Here is a 13,141-nt window from a genome sequence, read left to right on the forward strand (position 1 = left end):
ATGCTTATGCTGCTCAAGTTAACACATGCAGACTCTCTCAGTAGGTTCCTGCTGAGAACTAGAATGAGAAGGCAGGCCCGCCTCACTGGGGCAGAGTGAGGGAGAATACACTGCACACAGTGCTAATATGCTTCCTAGTCCCACAATATTGGAGGGCTCAGTTCTCCAAAGACCAGGAAGAAAGCTGAAGGAAGCAAAGAGAGCTACTGAACTTAAAAGTATACTATGGGCAGATGTGGCTCTGCCCATGCGCTCTCCATGCCCCCCCCCCCCCGCATGTATGTTCTCCTGAAGCAGCATGCAAGATGGTAAAAGGGAAAAAACCCTTTGATAATGAAAAACTAGTCTGTTAGGAAGAAAAGTTCTATTCCAGCTTTTGCCTCAACACATTTCTGGGAGCAGATTTTTTTCTCCTATAGAAGTGCACTCAGTCATGTGAGCTCCTACTGGAAGTCTGGATATTACTTTCCTAATCTCACGTCTGTATGCTACAAACAAGCTGTAGCCAAATGTTTCTCCTCCCCATACAAACAGACTATATAGAGGCGGCGGCTGCTTCTTCTGGAAGGAATTCCTTCCTGTCTGTCCTGCTGCCATTGTCTCCAGCAGATGATAGTGAAGCCTCTAACTTTCATCATTACAGAAATCAGCTGCTGTGTTTGAGGACAAGATTACTGAGGACAAGAACCACAGTCAGTATTTCAGGGATTCATCCTATAACTACTCTGATGTCACTCTAATTTTTAATTTTTAAAAATTAATTTTTAAAAAAGCACATGAGTGAACCTCAAAATAGAAAGATCTAGACAAATGATAGTTAAATATATTTATTAGTGTTAAATAGTTTTAAACACTTAGAATTCCAAGTAACAAAGGTTTATTCCAATTATTTATTCTTATGGTCAATCTTCAGTTATACGTCTGCCATAAAAATTGATGTTACATACATAACTTACACAAGATAAAAGAAACTGAATATTTGGATCATAGTATAGGGACAAACATTCAGTTGGTTCAGTGTGATTTACAATGCAAAGAAAACCCAATGCTTTCAAAGCCAATATTCTGTCAGTCCTATTTACAGCATTGCATTAATTCACATGACTCTTAAAGGGAAACTTCAGGTCCATTTCACTGTCTGCTCTTCAAGGTTTCCACCAACCTAGAAAAACAGATTCAATTTTGTAATTCAAAATATTCCTTAGCTTGATTACATGTTTTCTTTCTCACACAACAATTTTAAAAACATATTTATCAAAGGAAAAGGACTCTGAATTTAAGATGAGTCCTTGGAAAAAAATTAGTCTTGGATTTAGGTCAACACAATTTTTTTGTAATCAAGCGTGTTCCCACATACAACATTCCGAATCTTCAAAGATTTAACAGCAGTAATGCTTACCACTCCATTGCCTCATCAAGTCCAGTGCCTTTGGTTGCAGATGTTTTGAATATCTGCCACTTCCGATCCTTCAGAGCTGGAAGTCCAAGTGCATTTGCCATTTCTGTGGGAGTCATAGCCTGTTCCATGTCTTGTTTGTTTGCAAACACCACTAAAATGGCTTTCTTTAGTTCTTCTTCCTAAAAAAAAAAAAAAAAGGCAACAGAATGTCAAGGTTTCACCAAGAGTCATGCACAATAAGTACATCTGAGACTCTACATAGGCTGGCTGTAAAGCAGTTTGTCTTGATAAGTGTGCTTCTATAAACTCTTCAAAATAAGAGCAGAACTAAAGCATGTGAGGATTCTCATTTCCCATGGAAAATGACATTGAAAAAGTTCTACTCAAGTCACTTATCAACTGATAAACTTGTGTGGTAAAATACAACCATAACTTGAGTAGTGACATTTAGTTAATGAAAGGCCAAATGTACCATCCATATGGTAATGTGTCTAAATGAATGTACCAGCAGCTCAATCTTCCATGTTGGCTAGTGCATGTCCCCCTGTAAGAGACCCTGGGATACAGAGACATTCACAAGATCTTCAAATATGTTTTTAAAAAGAAGCCTTCGTGATTTTGAGGTCCTGTGTCATGTCTCTTTGCACTGCTGTTTTACCTAAAGAAAGCTAACTAATCCAGCACAGTTCTAACTTTCCTCCCTCTCCCCACCATCTTTGCCCAGCTGACTCAAGTATAGAAATGTGTACAAGTGGCAGGACGACGACAACTGTGGGCAGATGCTTATTGCAACACTTGTGCAGGTCAAAACTCCCAGGGAAGCACAGATGAAGCCTTCGGAGGGTTAAAATATTCATGTTCAAGAACGTGCTGAAAAGGCAAGCCTAAAGTAGTCTCAGGAAGTTGATGATTTTAAGTTTGATCCATTTCATTAACCTTTTAAACTCCTCTAATTTCACAAGCAATATCTTATGTAGACCTCAGTTTCCTACCTCCAACATGGCAACAAGCTCAGACTTTGAAATTCCAATTCTGTCTCTGTCACAGCTGTCTACTACATAGATGACTGCATCTGTATTGGAATAGTAACACCGCCAATATGGCCTGGAAAAGAAACAACATTTCATAGTTTCACCTGAGGGTTAAAACAGGTTAAACAATCATGGCTTCTCACAATGCCTTTGCTGTAGCTCGAAAGGCCAACTTTTTCAAGGCTGAAATGAAGTTAGAAAGTGTGATCTGAATACGGAGACCAACTTCCACAAGTACTCAAAGACATTTGTATCATACTTTGACTCCAGAGCTGCTGAAAAGGAAACAAAGCCCTCACACTATTTTACCCCCCTATTTCCCTTTAGCAACAATCAGATCAAAGGAAATATGTTTTAAAGTCAAAAATTTTAAAAAGCAGTGTCATAGGTCCAGGCATCAAGGTGATGAGATTCTTGTGAGCACAGGAGTAGAGTGCACCCATGTTTCAGGACTGGAACCCTAAGTCTGTTTCTGCAGAGAGAAACAGGTGACCCAGAGCAAGTCATGATCTCTTGGGGTCACTGTGAAGCTAAGAAGCCATTCCATTTCCTGAAAGGAAGGGTAGGATACAAACCTCACAAATATCAATGCTCTTGTCACACTTTGTGCTTTCAAAAATCCATTCAATTTTCACTAGACATAAAGAATATATCTTAACTAGGACACATAATGTAAACATCTGTTTAAGTGGCTTCAGCCCTCACAGAATTCCAGCAAATGGTCAAACAAATCAAGTTATTGTTACAAGGCTCATATTCTACTTTGCAACAAAAAGAGTTCTTGTAAGGGGATCTCATGCTCTACTGCCTACACTTTGGTTGGTTTCCTTAGATATGTTATACCTGATACTTGTCTGTCCTCCCAAGTCCCAAACTTGAAACTTCAGATTCTTGTAGGTTACTGTCTCAACATTGAAACCAATTGCTGGAAGAGAAAACAAAGCAACTTATCAATGTACATTCAATACCTTCTAAAAAGAAGAAATATGAATTTGAACATCTATCAGAACACACCAATAGAAAGCAGTGCAATTAGTTACACCCGCACCCTAACAAACTGTAGTCTCCAGCAATTCTTGTTTAATACATGATGTTCTTTGAAAGTTAAACCAATCATTCAAGTTCTGAAAGCAAAATAAGTTAAACCACCAAAAACTATTTACAAAAGAATAGTAGGGTGTGGACAAAAGCTAAGTTTGCAAGGTTATTATTTTCCTATTAGGATGAACCAGACATTAACCATGATACATCTAGTGAACATTTATTCTACATAGGTTTTTATATGAAGGTTTCTTCACTATTAGTACTGGATACTTTGAGTTCTACAAGATATATTCCCAAAATGAAACCTATAAAATGTATGCTTTTTTAACAAGCATCTGTTTTGAACATGGTAACAAAAATCAGTTGTGTGGCTCAAAGGTTTAGAATGCTTAATTGTTGCTTTTGTGGTGTTTACAATTGCACCCTATAATGAAACGGGAAATGGAAGGAAGATGCACAAATGTCACACACATTTCATTTTATACAAATGAGTAAGCAGAAGGCAGAGTATTACTTTGCACAGTAAGAACTCTTACTAGGAATGGTAGTCACAACTTCTCCAACTTGTAACCGGTAGAGAATTGTAGTCTTCCCTGCACCGTCTAATCCCAAAATTAATATTCGCATCTCCCGGGTACCAAATAAACTGGAAAAGATAGTTGAAAAAAAGCCACCTAAAAAAGAAAAAAACCAATTCTTAAATCTGCACTACATTATTATTAAAAGTGTTTATATACCACTTTACAACAACAAAGAAGGTTCTCTAAGCATTTTACATAACAAAAGACATGAGCAAATAGTTCCCTGCCCCAAAAGTTTCAGAATCTAAAAAGAAACACAAAGCAGAATCCAGCAACAGCCACTGAGGGAGATAGTATACTGCATTAAATAGGGACAGTTGCTCTTCCCTTGCTAAATATGAGACACCACTTTAAAAAGTGTCTCCTTTCACAGTTAGCAGGGGGAGGCTATTGTCACACAACTTAACACTTTTCATCTGCTTGTTTCCACTGAAAAATACAGTGGGCTTTCAAGATAAGTGGATACTATGCCAAAGCAGAACAAGCAAGATAATGAAAACAAAGATCTTATTTGGACATACTAATGGGCCATCCACTCTAGCATTTGGACTCAAGCTCCACATGATGTTAATGCTGGATGTTTTCAGGGAGTACATAGCATAGGGCCGTAATTATTTTATTTCCTCTTCATCAAGCCCAACTATCTACAGTTTCTGAAGAATGGGCATACATTGCATCTTTAGCTAACAACTATAGATATCTTGCACAAGCTATTTACCATTTGTGAGCTAGTTTTACTACAGATTATGACTTAACATAATTCAGTCCTAGTAAATTACACATTTTATTGCTTATATGTTTTGTTCTCTTTTAAAAGAAGCTTGTCTCGACTTGGCATTTCCTGGAACAAAACGGTTACCTGGGGAAAACCCCCAAAGAAAAGAACAACTGATCATCAAGAAGGAAGGCATGCCTAAAAATCATTATCTATGTGATATATAGTAAAGTATGCTGTCAAGTTGATTTTGACTCCTGGTGCCCACAGAGCCCTGTGGTTGCCTTTGGTAGAATACAGCAGGGATTTACCATTGCCTCCTCCCGCACAGTATGAGATGATGCCTTTCAGCATCTTCCTATATTGCTGCCCAATATAGTACCAGCTGGGATTTGAACCGGAAACCTTCTGCTTGTTAGTCAAGCATTTCCCTGCTGTACTACTTAATGTGTTATATAAATATTTCTAAATCAACTTAGCTCACCTCACACGAACACTAAAAAAAAATGGGAGGTGGACATAAGCCACCCACTGTAAGAGGAAGACTGGGATAAAATCTGGTCATCCCATCCTTTGAGATCATCTTCTCTTAAACCGCCCTGAGACCTTGGGTTAGGGCGGTATTAAAATGTGCTAGCTAGCTAGCTAGATAAATAAATAAATAACATGAGAGTCTGCAATCAAAATACTGATGAGATGGTATCAAATACTGATGCAGCTACCACATGTGAACTAAGCATGTTCATTAAAATGCTGGAGGAGATGTGGCCAGACAAGCTCTTATATCCACATGTGGTGGCTACGTCCAAGGCTACAGCATTTATGGAGTAGAGTTACCCAGATTATATATGAGATTACAGAGGTCAGAGAGAATCCCCCTAACAGCAGAGGCCATATTTCTCCATCGCTTTGATGTAAATAAACGTTAGTTAAAAGAATTAATACCGTAGTATTGCTCTTGGTAGCAATCAAAAGCGTTATAGCAAAACACTGGAAAGATTTAAAAAGCCCCTAGTCTTGCATTATGGTTCGATAGAATATGGACAATTTTGGTATAAAACAAAATCTCCTTGCAAATTAAATTGGTGTCACACAAGTCATACAAAAATTATTTTCTTAGAAAGATGGATGCCTTATCTGAATTATGTAGATCAAAAGAAAAAACATGACAAGCCAAAAAGATTGGAACGCAGCACACTGTAAAGTGCATATCTATAAATCTGGAAACAGTTGACAGTTGTTGGGCAGAAGGGAGGCAGGGTGTGGGGTTTGTTCTGTAAAACGTTACCAGATACGTGCATCTTATTACTTGTATAACAAGAAAGAATAAATAAATGAGAAGTTTACAAAAAATAAAATAAAAGAGGAAGCTTGTCTTATGGGGACAGAGTTGCTGCAGTCAATCACTTCAGTAGCAGTTCTTATTTGCAGCCACTTGGTCCCATAAAATATCAAAGGCACTGCTGAACTAAGTTATGATTCACCAGTCCATGACTCTGCTTTGTGCCAATCCTCGGAAATATTCTAGTAATCAGTAAAACAAAGTAAATCTGGCTACTGGGCAGTTGAAAATGAAAATATTCTTATCTACCAAACTATTAGTAAGGCACTGAAAGGGATTAACCCAAAGTGACACTTTCCAAATAGGAGCAACACAGACAAACTCTTAAGATAACGATTAATTATATACTGCTTTTCAACCAAAGTTCTCAAAGCAGCTTACATAGATAGAAATAAATATAAAATGGCTCCCTCTCCCCCAAAGGGCTCACAATCTAAAAAAACAACACAAGGCAGACACCAGCAACAGCCACTGGAGGGATGCTCTGCTGGGGATGGATAGGGTCAATTGCTCTCCCCCTGCTCAATAAAGAGAATCATCACTTTAAAAAGATACCTCTTTGCTCAGTTAGCAGGGGGCTAACATATTTTATACATATTATATGAAATTTAGGGGAAGCAGTGATAACTCCACCAAACTGCATTACCCCTAGCAGAAGAGGTAGTAGAAGACCTGAATGTATATTGCTCAAGAAGTTGTCCATTTGCACATATACAAACTTTTGCAAGAAGTTCACCAATTGCATATATACAAGCTTGTTCAAAGGTTTGTGCAAAAGCTTGGGCTAGGAACTGTGTGTACACAAACACACACACACACACCCCGGAAATAGATTTCTTCATCCACCAACATTGTGCTAGGTCCTTACTTACACTAGCACAGGGGTTCCTGATCAGTGGTACTCCTGATGTTGCTGAACTACAACTCCTATCATCCCCAGCCACAATAAATTATAGCTGGGGATGATGAGACTTCTATTTTAGCAACATCTCGAGTACCACAGGTTGGGAATCCCTGCACTAGCACAAAACCGTCGTGGATGCTGTCCTAAGCTTTCTTCTGCATAGTGTGTGAACTGTTCAAGTCTAACACACAACTTACTTAGGCAGCATGTCCCATTGGGTACAGCAAGATTTACTTCTGAGTAAGCATGAACAGGCTGTCAGTTCCTCATTGTATCAGAAAAAAAGGGATGCACTCAAAGTAGCTATAACACTCCCTAGTTAGGGGAACACAGTACTATGCCATGTCACCCACCACTCTCAGATGAACAGCAATGGAAGGGATGTCCAGGAAGGTGCTACTCGGTTGTTCATTTGAGGGCAACTACTAGCCACAGGTAAGTAAACTGCAATGCTGCAGAAATCCTGCTATGAAACTGAAATATATGTCAACTTAAAATATCAAAGGACTTTTTGAGGAAAGTTATACTGCTAAGAATCTATCCTTTATTTCACAGTGCACTTTCATTTTAAGTCAGTGCAAGATACCAACAAGCTATTCCAATCAAGAAATACTATTCTACCAGTATTGTGGAGATTCAGAAACCTGAATGAAAGGATTTAGAATCCTTGGAGGTTTTTACCATTACCAATGCTGTAAACACCTCCTGCCACCTAATGACACAGTGGGGAAATGACTTGACTAGCAAGCCAGAGGTTTCTGGTTCAAATCGCAAAACACCTATACTGGACAGCAGCAATACAGGAAGATGCTGAAAGGCGCGGGAGATGGCAATGGTAAACCCCTCCTATTCTACCAAAGACAACCACAGGGCTCTGTGGTCACCAGGAGTCGACACTGACTCGATGGCACATTTTCCTTCAGTATGGTTTTAACTTTTTAAAGAAATATATTGAGGCTTGCCTGCCTTATCTGATTATCCCTCCAAATATAGCATAAGGAAGTAATATTGCTACATAACGAAGATATAATCTTAAAACAAAAATCCTAAATGACTTACTTCTACATTACTCCAACATCGATTATGTAAACTACCTGTTCAGTAGATTTGCTGGCGTCTTGAAGGCTTTAGCATTTCTAATGACAGTGCTGTGACCTGACTTGATCAAATCGTATTTTATCAATTTAAACATACACACACACACACCCCACTACCTATTTGGAACCTTGATCAAAGAAGTTGTCTCACAGACACCTTCCATGTGTTAGTTATTCTGCTAAAACTGTTGATACAAAACTAATATCCAGACAGTGAATAGAGAAAACTCTGGTAATGAACACAAGTTTGGATAGCCACTGAAGTGCATAGTCAGCAACGTGTGGGCCCTCCAAGGATACAAGATCTGGTGTAAGACTATGCAAGCTGCTCTTCAAGCAGAACAGAATGAACAATTCTCCAGTTAACAATATCACTAAATCAGTTTCATTTAAACAGTCAACATGGAAGCAAGGAACTTGAAGTGTCCCTTGTTAGTTCATAGTTACAGTAAAACCTGGACATGCAAATGTCCAGTTAAGACTTCCATCACAACTTCAGTCACCACCACCAATCACTCAACGAATTCTAGAAAGTTTCCAAACAAGGATCAGCTTCTTCCATACCACAGTCAATGTAAACAAGAATACCCTTCTGCAGACACACAGCCTACAGGTAACTGGTCTCACAAATTTAATCACCACTCCACCCATACCCACAAAACTTTATTTAAGAGATTTATAGCCCACCCTTAAGGTACAAAAGCCTCTCAAGGTGGCTTGAATACAGTGGCCATACATAGATACAGACTTAGAATAAACTAGCCAACCCACACAGAGCATCTGTGAGGTCTTTGAGGCTGGCTGTTCCCCCCTCCCTCCTGCCCCACTCTCCCTCCCCTTCTCTCCCCCCCGCCCCCCACTCTCTTGCCCTCCCCCCCGCTCTCCTCCCCCTGCATTTTATTTTGCTTTACCAGGCAGCGGATGGCCAAAAAGGGCCCCGCCGCTGCCGTTCCTCCTCCCAGGCGGCAAACAGGAAAGTTCTGCCGCCCAGTTCCCTCCCACCCCAGCCTCCCACAGCTGTCCAAGAGCCACCTCTGCGGCCTGGCCCGCCGCCACCTCACCTCCGCGACCGGGCCTGCCACCGCACCAAGGGCCACCTCCACAGCCCGCCAGGCCTTCTGCCGCCACTTGCCAGAGAGGTGGCCAGATCCCTCCCCCACCTTCTGTCCCAGTCTCCAGGTGAGCGCAGGCCCAGGCTGCCAGGCCGAGTGCTGCAGCCAGGCCTGCCACCGCTTGCCTCCGCGGCCGCCCGGCCATCCAGTTCTCCTGGGTGCGCCAGCCAATCAGGCGCCTTGCCACCCAGCCAATCAGCTAGGACGCACATTCAAAGGCACACCCAGGAGAAATATATAGATAGATAGGCTTTACATATATTACTTCAAATACAACAGTATTAACTTCTGAAGAACAAACTCAATAGCAGTTTTCCCACAAAGGCGTGCACACATGCCTGTGCCCACAAGTTTTTTGCTGTCCACTCAGTTAATTTTAGATCCTGCTCAGGAAGGCCTCATTGTGAATGCATATGTGCACACACTGCCTTGATACCCCCACCCAGAACAAAACTAATTCCACATACAGATGAAAAAAATTAGAGAGAACATTGCTCAATAATCCAGTTCAGACATCATGCACAGCCAGGATTCAATGTGGGTTTTATGCGACATCCCTTAGGCTCAGGTGCACGCACTTCTCCCACGCCTTCATGCATGAGGGGAGGAAGGATTCCAATCCTTGCTGAGAACAGACCAGGATCTGTTGTGAAATTTGAACCAGGCAGTCTTGGCTTACTCTAGCCAAAGTCTGCAAATAAACCAGGACCTGAAGCTACTTTAAGACACAGGGGAAAACTCCTTCTCCCCTCATGTGGAAAGGAAAGGGGGAGTACACTCAGTTAATTTTAGATCCTGCTCAGGCTGAATCAGGAAGGCCCCATTGTGAATGCATGTGTGCACACATAAAGCTAGGAGCCATTGGACAAAATGAGGATGCAGTCCTGGCTCTGTGCAACATCTTAACCAGGTGACTGCCTCTCTGTGTGAAAGGCTGCCCTCCTCTAACAAGGACACTGAGGGAGAGAAATGGCCTATATTATGAAGCAAGCCACACAAATACCCCAGAATAAACTGTGCTAATACAAACGCAGAAGACTCACAGTAAGTCCCACACCAGTGTTTCCTCTAAGGCATGCACTCACACATTTTTTGATGTCAGTTAATTTTAGATCCCACTCAGGCTGAAACAGGAAGGCCCCACTCTGAATGCATGTGCGCACACACTGCCTCGATACTGCCCCGAACAAAACTCATTCTGCACACAGATTTTAAAAAATAGAGAGAACTGGAACCTTAAAAATAATTATTCAACAACTGCAACCTAAAAAATTGTCAAAACAAGTTTCCCTCTCGTCCTAATCTTTCTTTTCTTTCTATATCAGTCACCAGAAGCTGGCTCTTCACAGGCCTGGAACCACACCTTCAAGCAGGCACCAAACCAAGCGACAACAAATGAGTAAAGTTTGCCAATATTCTTTTTAAGACACAAGAACCGGGTTTAGCCAGACTTTTGAAATATAAAGGAACTGTATGTGTGTCTACTGCACACAAAGAAAATGGCAGAAAAGAACATTATGTTGATGAGACCAAACAGCCCAAAATCACAAATGAACACATGCAGTAAAATTATTATGAATATAATTTGCTTGCCATCCACTGATTAGCACTTTTCCTCCATTCCTGCCCTCATTTTAAATGAAAATCTACACAATTATCTCAAAAGGCATGCCTGGGAATTAGAAAACATGATGCATTTTTTTCTTTCCTTTAAAAAAAAAAAAATACACCAGAGATTTGTTTTACTCATAAGCTCAGATTTCAGAAGAGCTACAAAAGTTTCTAGGGAATAGCCTTCATACACATATTTACTGTAGTGTGCCAAGTGCAGGACAGAGGAGATGTGCATAAATCTCCTCCACTTTGCAGCATCAGCACCACAGCATCAGTGCAGGGTGAGAACTTCTTTGGAGGAGTACAGGCTGTTCACCTCCAGAAGTGCCTCTGGAGAAAGTCTTCGTTTTATTTATTTGTTTTTGTGAGAGAAAGTGAAAGGCACTATCCTTTTAAACTAGGTTAGGGGAGGGACCTATGATAGACCTGATGTCACTGCTACCTACAGTGCAAACAGGAAATATGACAGCTGTGTTACTCGCAGGCAGGGCTGTAGAAATCCACTAGTTTACTAGTCTGTGACAGGTGAAAAATGCCTGGTGAGTGAAAAACGTCCTGATGTACCAACAAAGCTTGAGAGTAAAATATTTTGTCTGGCTGATAACCTGAGCTAACATTTCTTCACTTCTGCTCACAGGCACTCGAGTTTTTTGTTTATGTATTGCATTTTAGCCAACGTGGTATAGTGGTTAGAATGCTGGACTAGGACCGGGGAGACCGAGTTCAAATCCCCATTCAGCCATGAAACTAGCTGGGTGACTCTGGGCCAGTCACTTCTCTCTCAGCCTAGCCTACTTCACAGGGCTGTTGTGAAAGAGAAACTTAAGTATGTAGTACACCGCTCTGGGCTCCTTGGAGGAAGAGCAGGTTATAAATGTAATAATAATAATTTCTATAGTGCTTCATCTTTTTCCTCCAACAACCCAACTGTGAGGTAGGCTAGGCTGAGTGACTGGTGGCCCAAAGTCACCCAGAGAGCGCCAGGGCCAAGAGTGGGTCTGAACCTGGTCTTCACGGGTTCTAGTCCCGCACTCTATCTAACCACTGAAGGACACCACCCTTGCCTTGCCTCTCGGATGAAGCGCCCTTTAGTGCTGCTGCGCGACAAGGAGGAAAGGGCGCAAGAAGAAACTGAAGCTCGCATCCTTCGGCGCCGGACCCCACCGGCAGATTCCGAAGCTCTGGGGCGAACATTCGGAAGAGAGTCAGACGCGCCGGCAACTTCCCCCACCCACCTGAGAGAAGACCCGGAACTCCGCCGCCTCCTCAGCGAGGAAAGATCGGATCCCTCCTCTCAGCAACGGGTCGGAGGGAAGAGGAAGCATCTCTCCTCCTGAGCGAACCCCCCCCCCCAGTCTCTCCCTCCCGGTCCCTGCCCCAGTCTGCTCGGAATCGGGCACGTGGACCTCGCCGCCCCAAGCCCTGCGGCGAGCTAGAAATCCCCGGCTCGAGACCGACACCGCCTCCGCCGAAAGCTCCCATACTGCAACAGGAAGACGGAGCGTTGGCTGGCCGCATGATCGGAGACGGGATGGGCACCAGCAGGGTTGGGCAACGCAGCCAGGCTGTGGGAGAAAGGCCGGCTTCGCTTCCCTTCCCTCTGCGCAGAGCAAGCAGCGGGGCGCAGGAAGGCCGGAGGAGGACTGAGCCCCGAGGCCAGCAGCATCCCGCGCTTCTCGGGGCCCCTCGCGTGCCTCTGGGGAGCAGCCCCAACGCAGGAGGAAGTGAGAGCGGCGCACGCCCTCTGCGCTCCCATAATGGCTCCCCTGAGACTGGCAGGAGGATGCAGAGGCATGTCCATCCCGCCCCGGAGGAGCCTGATGCCAGCAGCTCCACGAAAGCCTCGGGACAGACAGACAGGGGCAGGCTGGTCCTCCTCGAGTGTGTCCAAGCCCCTTTAGAGAGATACAAGCGGGTGGCCGCCGCCACATCCTGTGGCAATGAATTCCACAGACGATTCGCCTATGGCGAGGAAAGAGAAGCTCGCCTGCGGAACCCAGCCACTCCCTCCTCCGCTTCGAGCCCAGCGCCGTTGCTAGGCGACCCCTCCCCTCCCCCCTCCCGCGTTTGTGCCCCAGCGTCTTCCCCACGGCAGGGCAACGCTTCATCCCTTCCTCACCCATGGCTGAGAAGCTCTCTTGCGCCGCTTCTCCTCAGAGACACCCCGCAGGCCCCCCTCCTGCTTCTTGGCCACGGCGCCGCCGCCGTGAACCCGGAAGTCGCCTCTACGGGGCTTCCACGTCGACCGCTCGCCGCCGCCTCCCTCAAGTCCTCCGCTGACACGGAGAGCAAAATAGGCGCA

At 43.3% G+C, this 13,141-nt stretch overlaps 1 protein-coding gene across 2 annotated transcripts; it reads right to left on the minus strand.

Moving 5' to 3' along the window:
- Positions 1-811: 811 nt before the first annotated feature.
- ARL1 (ADP ribosylation factor like GTPase 1) lies at positions 812-13,097 on the minus strand. Of its 2 annotated transcripts, none has more exons than XM_053252125.1 (6): positions 12,959-13,097; positions 4,011-4,148; positions 3,274-3,355; positions 2,392-2,503; positions 1,400-1,578; positions 812-1,162 (listed from the first exon to the last, which is right to left on the minus strand). In XM_053252125.1, exons 1-6 carry the CDS (start codon positions 12,960-12,962, stop codon positions 1,132-1,134), a joined length of 546 nt encoding a protein of 181 aa, XP_053108100.1. In that variant the 5' UTR covers positions 12,963-13,097; the 3' UTR covers positions 812-1,131. The 2 variants fall into 2 exon arrangements, with proteins under 2 accessions (XP_053108100.1, XP_053108101.1); XM_053252126.1 differs by lacking the exon at positions 12,959-13,097 and adding an exon at positions 12,075-12,093.
- Between the last annotated feature and the right edge of the window lie 44 nt (positions 13,098-13,141).

This window comes from Hemicordylus capensis, chromosome 5, assembly GCF_027244095.1.
Source record: "Hemicordylus capensis ecotype Gifberg chromosome 5, rHemCap1.1.pri, whole genome shotgun sequence".
NCBI classification, from domain to species: domain Eukaryota; kingdom Metazoa; phylum Chordata; class Lepidosauria; order Squamata; family Cordylidae; genus Hemicordylus; species Hemicordylus capensis.

Excerpts from the sequence above, each read along its gene's own strand:
- ARL1 (XM_053252125.1), bottom strand. Across the intron at positions 1,579-2,391 it reads AGCTTGTTGCCATGTTGGAG|GAAGAAGAACTAAAGAAAGC; the intron begins GTAGGAAACTGA and ends TTTTTTTTTTAG. Across the intron at positions 1,163-1,399 it reads CTTGATGAGGCAATGGAGTG|GTTGGTGGAAACCTTGAAGA; the intron begins GTAAGCATTACT and ends CTGTTTTTCTAG.